This window comes from Myotis yumanensis, unplaced genomic scaffold (genome assembly GCF_028538775.1).
Source record: "Myotis yumanensis isolate MYYU_CA2020_CCGP unplaced genomic scaffold, mMyoYum1.0.hap1 SCAF_1, whole genome shotgun sequence".
NCBI classification, from domain to species: domain Eukaryota; kingdom Metazoa; phylum Chordata; class Mammalia; order Chiroptera; family Vespertilionidae; genus Myotis; species Myotis yumanensis.
The window spans coordinates 170,391,449-170,403,626 of NW_027223752.1; the positions used below are offsets into that span (position 1 = coordinate 170,391,449).

Here is a 12,178-nt window from a genome sequence, read left to right on the forward strand (position 1 = left end):
GGAAGGCTGGAAAATAGAAAGAGGATTTTTTTAAGGAGAGTTGTTAATGTGCTATGAGTCCCCCATCCACCATGGGGAAACCTGAGGGATATCACCATCCTCACCCATAGTGATAAGGGCTGCCAGCAGACCACTGAGGGTTGATTTGTGCTCTCTGGATGTATAGAACACTGAGACTCATGTTAGAAAATGATTACAGGCAAGAGGCTGTGACTGCACTGTTGCTCTGAGGCAGGATGGTGGTGGCTATGCTGGGAATGGCTTGCCTGTGCAGTTTGTCAGGGCAAAAGACAAAGGAATGGTTTTACAGATGACCTGGACCAGGTGAGAGAGAGAAAGGACCAGCCAGGAGATACCTCAGAGAGACTTTGATCAAAAGAGACACATGAGGGAGCCATGGAAACCCACAGTTAGAATCTATAGAAGGTGGACCTCCACACCAGATGCTTAGAAGAGAGGAAACACTCATTATAGAACTGCAGGCGGGACATCCTCAGTGAATGAGGGGATCACCCAACAACCCAGAAACATACTCCAAGAAAAAGAGCCAACACTTCATGGATTATATAGCCACTGGGAAATAAGAACCCCACCTCTTTCCTGCAGCTGGAACACTAGGAGTTAAAGGGAAAGCGCAGGTTGAGAAAAGCAGCGAAGGGGCTGACCATGGCAGCCCTTCCACATCAAGCCTGAAGCAGAAGAGACGGGGGAGGGCGAAGCTTTAACATTATAAGCCTCAGAGCTTTGACTGTGACATGGAACTATAATTAATTAATGAAGGAGCCCTTGCCTTTTGCTCTTTAACACAATGGATATATGATTAAAACAAAATTTGTTTTTAAAGTTAATAAAAATAACAGTATTTTATGCCAGTAATAGATACCATCCAATTATCAACACAACAAAAGCTCTGTAGTTCTAAACCAGACCTTCAAACATTGGACTGCTACTGCGTGGTAACATTACAGCAAGTTAAGTAGGAAACTAGCTTCTAGCAGCTTAGCATACCATTTTTGTTCAGCCAAGTATAATCTTACATAAGCTTCCCTAAGAAATATATTTATGAACCATTTTAGAACAACCCATAAGCTCTTATTGGAATATTGCTAAAAATTAACAACCTTTATGCATTTTGAGGACAGTGCAATATACTCTTAAATAAATTCGCTTTCATTTTTTTCTTTTTTATCCTAACATCCAGATATTCATTCTTTAAAAAAACTTTAGATTTTTTTTAAAGTGTAATAAATAGACAAAAATATAAACAAATAGATAAGGAAGATTTGGTAACACTACCTTCGAATATGATGCTCTCGATTACAGAGATGTAGTCTTCGGGCCCCTGCTCAGTTGAGATCTCCCATCTGCCTCCAGGGACATTTAACAACTTGTAGAGCTCATCTGAACTCGCCACCCCACACAGCAGGGTAACCACACTGTCTGGTGAGTGAAGTACCTTTTCCAGGAACTGACATTTCTTCGGAGTTAAGTCTTTAAGCAGGCTATCTGATAGTATCAAAAGTTTGCATTTGTAAGAGTTTAAACTCAGCAATTCCAAATCCAGAAGAGAGAAATTCTCCAAGCTGTACAACAGGATTGCTTCTCTTTTCACAATATGTAAAAATACTTTCCTCAAGTACAGAGCCCATTCCTCAGCGTCCTCTTCATATAATATCAGGATGTCTTTTGTATTTTCTGGAAAAAGAGACAATAATATATTACTTTTCTTATATTTAAAATGCTAACAGATGGTTATATTGTTATTTCTCAAACACTTTAATGTACTCCTTAGGGAATATATTAATTTCTTATATGTGAGACTAAAAATGTAATTCATATTATCCCCATCATAATCATATGAGATTAAACTAATCCTTCAGATGCAACAAAGTTCATGCTTTGTGTAAGTCTGTGCTGTATTCACTGTACAAATGTGAATCTAGAAGATGCTCAAAGGAAGTGAGAGGCCTGGCAGAACAGGAAGAATATTCTATAGAATTAGGGTATGGCTCTACCAGTAAACACAAATTTACCTAGATTATGATATTTAACCCCTTTGATCCATTGTTTCTTTTACCTAATGAATCAGATTATTCTGAGAATAAGAGAATTTACATTACAGAACCTTAAAATTTTTCTTCCAGGTCAAGATGGGTACATAAAGACAGGTTATAGAATTTCCATGCCCAGAAAACCAACAGAATAAAAATAAGAAGAAATTCAATAGTAAAAATAACCAATAAAGGGTACTATTGCCTGTCATAAACTATAAAGTTGATTCTGATAAAATAAATAGAAGGTTCTAGTGGGGAAGTACTAATCCTAAACTTATCTCCCACCCTAGAACTAGTACCAATGAAAACTACCAGTCTTTCTCATGATATAAAAACTATCTCTGATGACAGATGCTTTCTCTTTCAACTCATTGATTCCTACAGGATGCCTAGCACTATTTCTTGAACAGTATTTGACAACAATTTAAAATATATTTACATATACAGAATGAGAAAAAAAACATCTGGCAGAAAACATATGAGAAGCATATACTAGTTGTGTATGAATCATCAGTATAGTTGTTATTCTCTATGTAGTGTCTCACCCAGCCTGAATGCTAAATAAATTGTTGAACAAACACAGACAGAGTGTCATAATTCAGCATTTTTATGTTTGAGGAACAGTAGAGGAGATATTATAACTAGCCAGAGTAACTTCTGTATAGTTATGGAATAATTGCAGTAAAACCTAAACCAGTAATATTTTTACATTAGAGAACCTTAAGTACCAAGTACTTAAAATAAACTAGGACTTTTCCTATTTTACATATGTTATTCACTTAATTCTCAACATTACCCTATTAAAGAAGTAATGTGATTCTGATTTTACAGATGAGAAAATAAAACTGGTATTGGAATTAGGATTCGAATGCAGGCAGTCTGACTCCAGTCTGTACTTTTAACCTCAAAGAGCAAAGATCACAGTAACATTATTTAAAAGATTCAAATAGATTTATTATAGTGAGATGAACTAGATTAGTTAATATTAAGCAGTCTATAAATTAATCCTAAATATGCCATGTATGTGAAAGCTTACTGGGAATCTGATTTCCTCTCAAGGGAAAAGATAAAATAGACTATATGACTTACTCTAAGAGCAGTTATCTATGAAGAATTTATAGAACTTCCTTCTTGACTCTCAAATTTAAATCAATAAAATTATAGACTGAACTACGAAGGTATATTAAAGTATGGCATGAATACTGCCACATTACGTGGTTGGGTATCACACTACCATAGAAAGACAATCATAAGAAATCAATTCCAGAGATGATCATAACCTACCTTTCAAAACTGCCCAAGAAAATTACTCTTTCTCAATACTTTACGGCTATTTTTTCTTATGTTGAAAGTGAGTTTTCCTTTTACATTTGTATTGACTTACACCGAATCAATAATCGCTGTTTGACAGTTTTTAAAAACCTGAGGATTAGCATTGAAAGCCAACCCTTCCTTTTCTATAGATTAAATTATTTGGGTCTTTTAATTTTTAATTTTCTCAATTATTACTTACTAAGATTTTCCATGTACCAAGGTATGTTGCTAAGCATTTAACATGCATTACTTCATTTAATAGTCACAAAATTGCATGAAGTTAGCTTTATTATTCTTACTTTACTGATAATGACATTGAGCCTCAGTGAGGTTAAGTCAGGGCCATGAAAATAGTAATTGGTATTTCTGCTGCTTTCTAATCTTTTTGTATAAAACTGCACTGAGTCAAACTACAAAAGTCAATAAAATGCCTTTTCATATCCATGGTATTCTTTTCCCTTATCCTAAAAAATACAAGCTTGTCTTTGAGTAACATCTGAACTATAAATCCAACAAGAGTTCTCTATCAAGTCTCAAGAGGAGCCTACTGGCCTTGGCCTTGCAATGCACTTCCCTTTACACACTTAACCTAAATAAAATGGCAATCATCATTCTGCCCATTTAAGGAGCTCTATCGTCATTAAGGTTGGCCAATTTTAATAGGCTGTGAAAAGAAACAATAAATGATGAACCTAAAATATAGAAATGCAGAATTTTCATTCCTGAAAGCTTCAATTTGTGATTAAAGTCTGCAAATAAATTATTTAAAATGCAAATCTCCAATCTAGCAACATAAAGTAAATGAGAATATTACACAATGGTAGGAACAAAACGGAGCCATATTAATTTTTATAAATTTACTATAAAGTGTTCTTTCAGATTTCATAATGATGCCTTATTTATCTTGCAAAATATTATAACAAATCCTTAAACTGGAAAGTAATTGTATCAATAACTTATATCAATAATTGCTTTGGCACCAATAATAGATTATACTACATTTTGCTAAAAGAATGAGACTGATCATAAATCAAAATTCTTCTTAATACAGATTTATAGCTTCAAATGGTAGATTTTTTCTTTTTTAATAAGATCCCTTATCTTCCTCATGTTTGTGCATAATGAAGAAAGATTAAATGTGTATCTATTCAATACTATATTTTTTCCTAACTGGTAACCAAAGTACAGGAAAAACAAACAGAAAATTACAAAGAAATGATTTGCAGCCATAATGGACTTAGTAGTGATTGACATGAACATTAATCTTGATATAATCACACACAAATATATCAGTACTCATATTATATAGTAAATATAACTGAAATGATCTTATACTCTAACTTTGTACTCCAGTACAACAGGGGAACAAACTAGGGATTTTCCATAGGATGAAGGTGGTAAAACAGTATAACTCATATTTCTCCTCCAGGAAAGTTGGTTAATTTCACTTATTCATAGTGGCAAAAAGTACCAGGTGTTTTCTGTATATATCTGTGTAGTAGATGCTGCTGATGTCCATCCCATATCTCCCCGGCCACCAGCTACATCTTGATGGTCAGTCAAGCACACTGACCTCTGCTTTGCTGCCTGGGTACTTTCTTTGGAGCTGCCTCAGCCCATGTAACTGCCTGGCAGATCAGAAGTGCTGGGGGTTTAGTGCATAGAGGGCTGGAGGGTTGGGGGTGTCAACCCCTAGCCAATGAGGGATGGAAATCAATGTGCACAGAACTCAGCTTCTGCCGTCTTCAGTGGGACAATTCTGAGGTTTGTTCTACAGAGTAATGAGAGGGTTTCAGGGCTATTGAGTTGTAACTGCTCATAAAATTATTCTGCTAATTAATATACACCTTATTGCTTTTCTCCCCTATTTGTCTCACATTTCCCATTTTTCTCACTAGTACTGAGCTCGCCTCTAAATAAAATACCTGCATTTGTGTCCATTTCTCAGTCTTCCTCAAGGGAAATTAACATATATGTTAATTAACCTAGTTGTTCCTTTTAAATACAGGAAAGTACCAACACATTTTAAGATTATGCTTTTCAGCTACAGTGAAAAACATCCAGTAAACTTATTTTTATACAAATGTAAAATTTTCCCCTTTCTTCTGTTTAAGATGCAAACAGATGTTTTCATGCTTTACAGAACAACCTTGGAGGGTATGTTTTTTCTCTAAAAATAAAGCAAGTGTTAACTTTTACAGGTTTATTTTGCTAAGACCTTCTACTCCTCACATATAAACTGCAAATGTTCAACTCCCACCGCTATCAGTTTTTATCACTAGTACATATTGTTAATATTTTACTTAAAATCATAAACATAAGATTCTAGATCTGTAAGGAGATTTTAAAATGTTTCAAACTTATTTAGTCCAAGTTTGTGGAATTCTATTTTTGCAATGGCCATCTCCTTTCCCAGCTCTGATTGCCATTACTCTACAGACTATTGAATCTAAGATAACGGTGACCATAAGACAGCCCTTTATTGTAAGAATACTGTGATCAAATAAGCTATCATATACTACAAGTTTTAAGATGAATTCTGATTTCAGAGAATTTGAGTAGGTCAAAACAAACAAACAAAAACATTGTCAGAATCGATTAAATATGGTAGTAGTATCATTTCACACAGTCCCTTAAAGGGCTTTGCATTTCTCTACTTCACACTCAAGAACGATTTCCTTAGGACCTGAATATTTTCTGTGATCTCTCCAGATTGACTCTTCCCCTAGAAAGCATGCATATGCACTCAGAGTTACAACTTCAGTAGCAGACAAAACCCCTCCAAGATTCTTAAACTAATGTAAAACAACGGTTTTAACAAATTGGAACCATAAGAATTCAGAGAAAAGATTGGGGCAGAGATAAGGCTGAGAACTTTTTTAAAATATATTTTTATTGATTTCAGAGAGGAAGGGAAAGGAAGAGGGAGAGAGAGATAGAAACATCAATGATGAGAGAGAGAATCATTGATCAATTGCCTCCTGCATGTCCCACACTGAGGATACAGCCCCCAACCTAGGCATGTGCCCTTGACTGGGGATTAAACACTGAGCCACACCAGCTAGGATAGGTGAGGCTGAGAACTTTTAACTCCCAAATGTCCTTGGCTCTTTCTTTACTGGGGAAACCTACATTCCATTTAAAAACAAACAAACTAAAACAAAATAAAAAGTTTTCAAAATTTTCACTTGCGGCAATTGCCTTAGAAGTGATGTCCACTTTTTTCATTATGTATGCCAGGAATGGGGAAATTCCAGACCTTGGGAGGGCCATATAAGGCCCACAAAATCATTTGATCTGGCCTTGCCAAGACATGAGGGGTGAGTTAGTTAAATGTTTGACCAAATAAAGCAGGTTATTTTTAAGTTGATAATTTTATATGGCCTGAGAATGATGTTATAAATATCCAAGTGGACCTTGGTAGAAAAAAGGTTCCCCAACACCCTGATTATGCCAACACCCCTCAATAATTGCCTCTAAGATCAATACCTAGAGTTAGACCTCATAAGTGAAAGAAGTATTTGAGAAACTATTTCATACACAGAAATTATTAGAGGTTTTTGCCCATATGTATTAGCAAGAGTCTGAAAAGTGCATATGGTGTGGTTTTTAATATTTATTAGACCAAGAAGGACAAAATGGATGATTGAATCTGGTTGAATTTATCAATATGATTGTATTCACAGAAGATTCAGATTTTAATGTTATCTCAATTATGTGGGATGTCCTTAACAGCCTATTAGAATGGACAATTAAAGCTTGGGCTATGTAGTGGTCTGCAGCCAATGTGATTACATAGTCAATAATTGCCTGCCATCAAGGAGAAAGGGGGTCACAGCCATACTTCTTCTATAAAGGGCTAGGTAATAAATACTTGAGGTTTTGCAGTGCACATAACACATCTTCTCTTTTCCTTCCCTCCTTCCATCCTTCCTTCCTCCCCTCCTACTTCCTCCTCTTCCTCCTCCTCTTTCTCTTCTTCCCTTTAAAGTGTGAAAATGACTCACACAGGCTGTACACAAACAGGCCACCAGCTGGGCTTTGCCTATTGGCTGCAGTTGCTGACCTTTGCTCCAAAGAGTTCTGGCACTCCCTTCACTAAGCTTTAAGAATTCCAATCATGAAAGCTCTGTGACATCTGCCCCGTAGCCTGGAGCCAATGATGAGAACTAGATATTTGAATTGAACTTTTGATGTCAATGGGAGATAATGAAGTCTGAATTGATGAAGAATGAATGGCAATACTGAAGCATTAAAGGCAATTCAAGAAACCAAAGTGTTTTTCCCTGCAGGGGTCTGTTGTAAAGAATATATCTGAGGGTCCTTAGGAATGAAATGTATGTATAGCCCCAAAAGCTCTAATTTCATGTTTATAAAGAAAACAATTTTAGATTTGAGTGCAAAAACTAACTGGAGTTACCATGGTGGGGATTTAGAGCCTCCTATCTTGTTTCAGACTCATAGTCCTTTGACTAAGGGAAGGCCAAGTCCCTTTGAGAAAGGATGCTTCTCTGTGGCTAAACATGTATACAATTCATCCTTTTCCAAGCATTCTCCAGTCCTGCAGCCATGTGTACTGGGGGAAAAAGTCCCTTTGAGAAAGGATGCTTCTCTGTGGCTAAACATGTATACAATTCATCCTTTTCCAAGCATTCTCCAGTCCTGCAGCCATGTGTACTGGTAACTAGTTCTTACTAGTTACCATCTCCACTGACAAATTCCTGAAGACCCAATATGCCACCATGGCACACATGTAAGAGTGGGAACTTATGGAAATAAGGTGTAATGGTATATCACATCAAGCCTTAGATGTATCTCATAGAGATACTCTGTGAGCCATGAATGTGTAGTGGCAATATATACACATAGGAAATGGCTGAATATTTACAGAGAATGAGAACATTATGGTAGGAAGGAAAAAATTTAAGTCTCTGGAACTGTTCAACCCCGTTCCTCCATCATCACCAAAATAGCAAACTAAAACAAATACTGGAATAATTATAAAGATAATTGCCACCAACAAAAATTTGAAAGATGTAATAATGGTGGTATTGTTTCACATCTCTGCTTAGCTCATTGGTTTGCTGGTATAAAACAACTGGTGATTTTCATAAATATAACCAGGTGTTGATATCAACGGCTGTTGTACACATGACCTCTTTACTGGATATGAATGTGTCTGAAATGTACTAGTACCAGTCCCAAGTGAACGGTGGCTGCATTTCAGGCTCACTCATGGTGGTCCCTGAAGAAGAATGGTGGGAGGAAATTTTCCTAGTTGTCAGAACCTTAAGCAGTATCTCTAATTGTCCACTTTGCTTTGAAGAAAAGGCCTGGTGGGCCATGGATCTATATTTGTTAAAAGAAGAAAGAGTGGACAAGGATATGCTTATTTCAGAATTAAAATATATAAACTAGGTCACTAATTAAGAAAACATATCTTTGCAATATGAGCCTACAAGTTACTTTCTTCTATGTAATATCTTTACATTCATTGTATCTTATATAAATGCAAGTTAGATTTGAATTCATGTTTCCCTGTTTCTTTGTGAGTAACTGGGCTAATATAACAAGCCTATGGCCACACTGGTGATCAACAAATGCTTGCTGAATATTTTCTAGAATTACAACTGAGGTCCCAATAGGATCAAGGTTTGATCATTTTTTTATATGGCTGTAAAAAAATTCATCTTGGAAATACCTTTCCCTGTGGCAAAGTACTTTCCACAAACATAAAGTTAATTTCAAAGAAAAACATAATTCAGCAAAGTTGGGATACAGATCTTGAAGATATGAAACAGATATTACCCTTGAGTAATTACACCACTAGACTAAATTTTCATGACTTACACGGATTTGTCAAACGCATAGAAATGTATACTAAAAATCAAGTTTTAGGGAGAAGATCCAAGATGGCAACGTAGGCAAATGCCTGTACTTGCTGCCTCCCACAACCACATCAAAATTACAACTAAAATACAGAACAACCATCATCTAGGACCACCAAAAAGCCAGCTGAATGGAAGTACTACAACTAGAGAAGTAAAGAAGCAAGCACACTGCGACTAGGAGGAGGTACGGAGAGTGGAATGGGCTGGTCCGGCACCCACATGGGCTGCTTTTTTAATCAGAAGGGAGATTGCCTCTATGGAGGCCGCCCAGAGGACTAAGGGGTCCCAGGCCCACACCAGATGCCCAGCCAAGGGTCCCAGAGCAGGGAAAAGAAGTCCCTATGGGCAGTAAGAATTACAGGCTGTAAAAACCAGGGCGGATTGGGCCTGAGTGACACACAGGCTGCTGGGGACCCAGCTGCTCCTCTTAAAAGGCCTATAACACAAACTTAACTTACAAGGTCCTGCTTCCTCCCGCTCCCTCTGAGCTCCAGTGCTGGGCGAGGTTCTGGGGGACCCAAACACATACAGGGAAAAACTGGGCTGTCTGGCATCAGGAAAGGAACTCGGGAGCAGCTTTCTTCAAGACAGAGCTGCTGGCAGTGGTCATTGTTCCTGTGCTAGGACCTCCCCTTTGCAGGGCTGACTGTCAGCCATTGCTTTTGCTCCACCCTGGTGATCCCCTGAGACCTTGCCCCACCCAATTTATAAACCCACCCAAGCTGTGTGCAGCAGCTTTTGCATATGAATGCCCTGTCCTTTCTCAAGCTAAAAACCTGTCAAACAAGATGCAGCTGGTTCAGGAGCTCCAAATATCAATAAAAGGCCTAAGACCTGGAACCAGCACCAACCTGCCTTGCTTCACAGCTGGGCCTTGTCTAGGCACTGCCAAACCTGATACAAAGAGGAGGATCTGCAGATCTCTCTGTAGCTCCTGCTTGGTGGCCCCAGGCAGTGGGTGACTTTGCACCTCCCTGGAGACCCAAGAGCCAGTGTACCCAGTGGTCAGTGTGAGACCATACCAGATTACAACTCTACACATCCATAAGTGACACACTCACGGGGCAGACTCAGGGAGCACCAAAGCCCCACTGAAGCAAGTTCTTCCCCATAAGGGTGTCTCCTGCACAGCAGTTCTCCCACTGTAGTCACAGCTTGTCCCCATAGCGAATTGGCCTGGAAGTGAATTCCTCCCAGTGACACCAACAGCAATTAAGGCTCAACTACAACAAGACTGTGCACAAAACCCACAAAGGGGTGCACCAAGAGTGTCCACTTCAGGTGATGGAGGAGGCTGAGCCACTGGACCCTATAGGACACCTACTACACAAGCCCACTCTATCAACTCAAGGAGACTTAGCAGCTATCCAATACATAGAAGCAAACACAGGGAAACAGCCAAAATGTGGAGACAAAGAAAAACGTCATAAATGAAAGAAATGGAAGAAAGCAAACTACTGGATATAGAGTTCAAAACCACAGTTATAAGGTTACTCAAGAATCTTCCAGAAACATCCAAAGGACTTAATGAGACTTGCAAGGATCTTAGTGAGAATGCCAAAAAAAAATGGAAAAGGACCAGTCAGAAATTAAGCATACACTGACTGAAATAAAGAATAATATATAGGGATTCAACAGTAAACTAGAGCAGCAGTCACCAACCAGTGATCCATGGACCACTGGTGGTCCGTGAGGTCCAAAAGGTTGGCGACCACTGGGCTATAGTATCCCAAGAATCAAATAAATGATTTGAAATATGAGGAAGCAAAAACCACCCAACCAGAGGAGCAAAAAAGAAAAAATATGAAGATAGTGTAAGGAGCCTCTGGGAAAACTTCAAGCGTACCAACATCCAAGTTATGGGGGTGCCAGAAGAAGAGAGAGAGCAAGATATTGAAAATCTATTTGAAGAAATAATGACAGAAAACTTCCCCTACCTGGTGAAAGAAATAGACTGACAGGTCCAAGAAGCACAGAGATCCCCAAACAAGAGGAATCCAAAGAGAACCACACCAAGACACATCATAATTAAAATGCTGATACAGTTTTTGCACTGGAACACGTGGTGTTCCCCTGGGCTGGATGGCTTTCTCAGATTCCTTGTCCATCAGAGTCAAAGAATGAAACCACTGATGGAAGATGGTAGAGCAAATGTAGAAATTTACTGAAGAACAAGCAAAGACTCCTACATGGGGAGGGGGAAAGAGTCTCATAGCACGGACTCCCATGTGGGGAGGGGGAAAGAGTCCCACCAAGTTCCCTTTTCCCCTTTTTATAAAGGCTGAAAGTTTTGTGCCTCAATATCCCCTCTGATTGGCCACTATTCCCCTTTGGTTTGGTCACTATAGCAACTCCTGAGCTCAAAGGTCAAACCTCACATAGGACATGTAAGGCCCTCCTTTATTCTGTAAATGTAAACCTTTGGCTACTCCCAGTTTCCTTATGTTATGGAAATGTAACTTCTGCCTTTCCCTTGTCTTATGGAAATGTAACTGTTGCCTCTCCCAACTCCTCTGTTTTATGGAAATGTACCCTTTTGTAACTCTGTAGCCCTGTGTTTTTTCCATGGACCCCCTTAATTTTAAAAATACCCTAAACCTGCCTATATCACCCCTAAAATTCCTATTTCAATGCCAAGGGCATTGAAAGAACCTTAAAAGCAGCAAGAGAAAAGGAGTTAGTTACCTACAAGGGAATGCCCATATCACTGTCAGCTAATTTCTCAACAGAAACTATGCAGGCCAGAAGGGAGTGGCAAGAAATATTCAAAGTGATAAATAGCAAGAACCTACAACCAAGATTACTCTACCCAGCAAAGCTATAATTTAGAATTGAAGGTCAGATAAGGAGCCTCACAGACAAGAAAAAGCTAAAGGAATTCATCACCACCAAACCAATATTATATGAAATGCTGAAGGG

The 12,178-nt window shown here is 38.3% G+C and overlaps 1 protein-coding gene across 2 annotated transcripts in view; it reads right to left on the reverse strand.

Annotated features, from left to right (window-relative positions):
* The window catches only part of BANK1 (B cell scaffold protein with ankyrin repeats 1), a 330,602-nt gene that overhangs the window by 283,342 nt on the left and 35,082 nt on the right, over window positions 1-12,178 (reverse strand). For both annotated transcript variants that reach the window (XM_070392081.1, XM_070392074.1), the window contains exon 2: window positions 1,297-1,695. In XM_070392081.1, coding sequence (XP_070248182.1) covers window positions 1,297-1,695 — 399 coding nt within the window. The remainder of the gene's footprint in view (window positions 1-1,296; window positions 1,696-12,178) is intronic.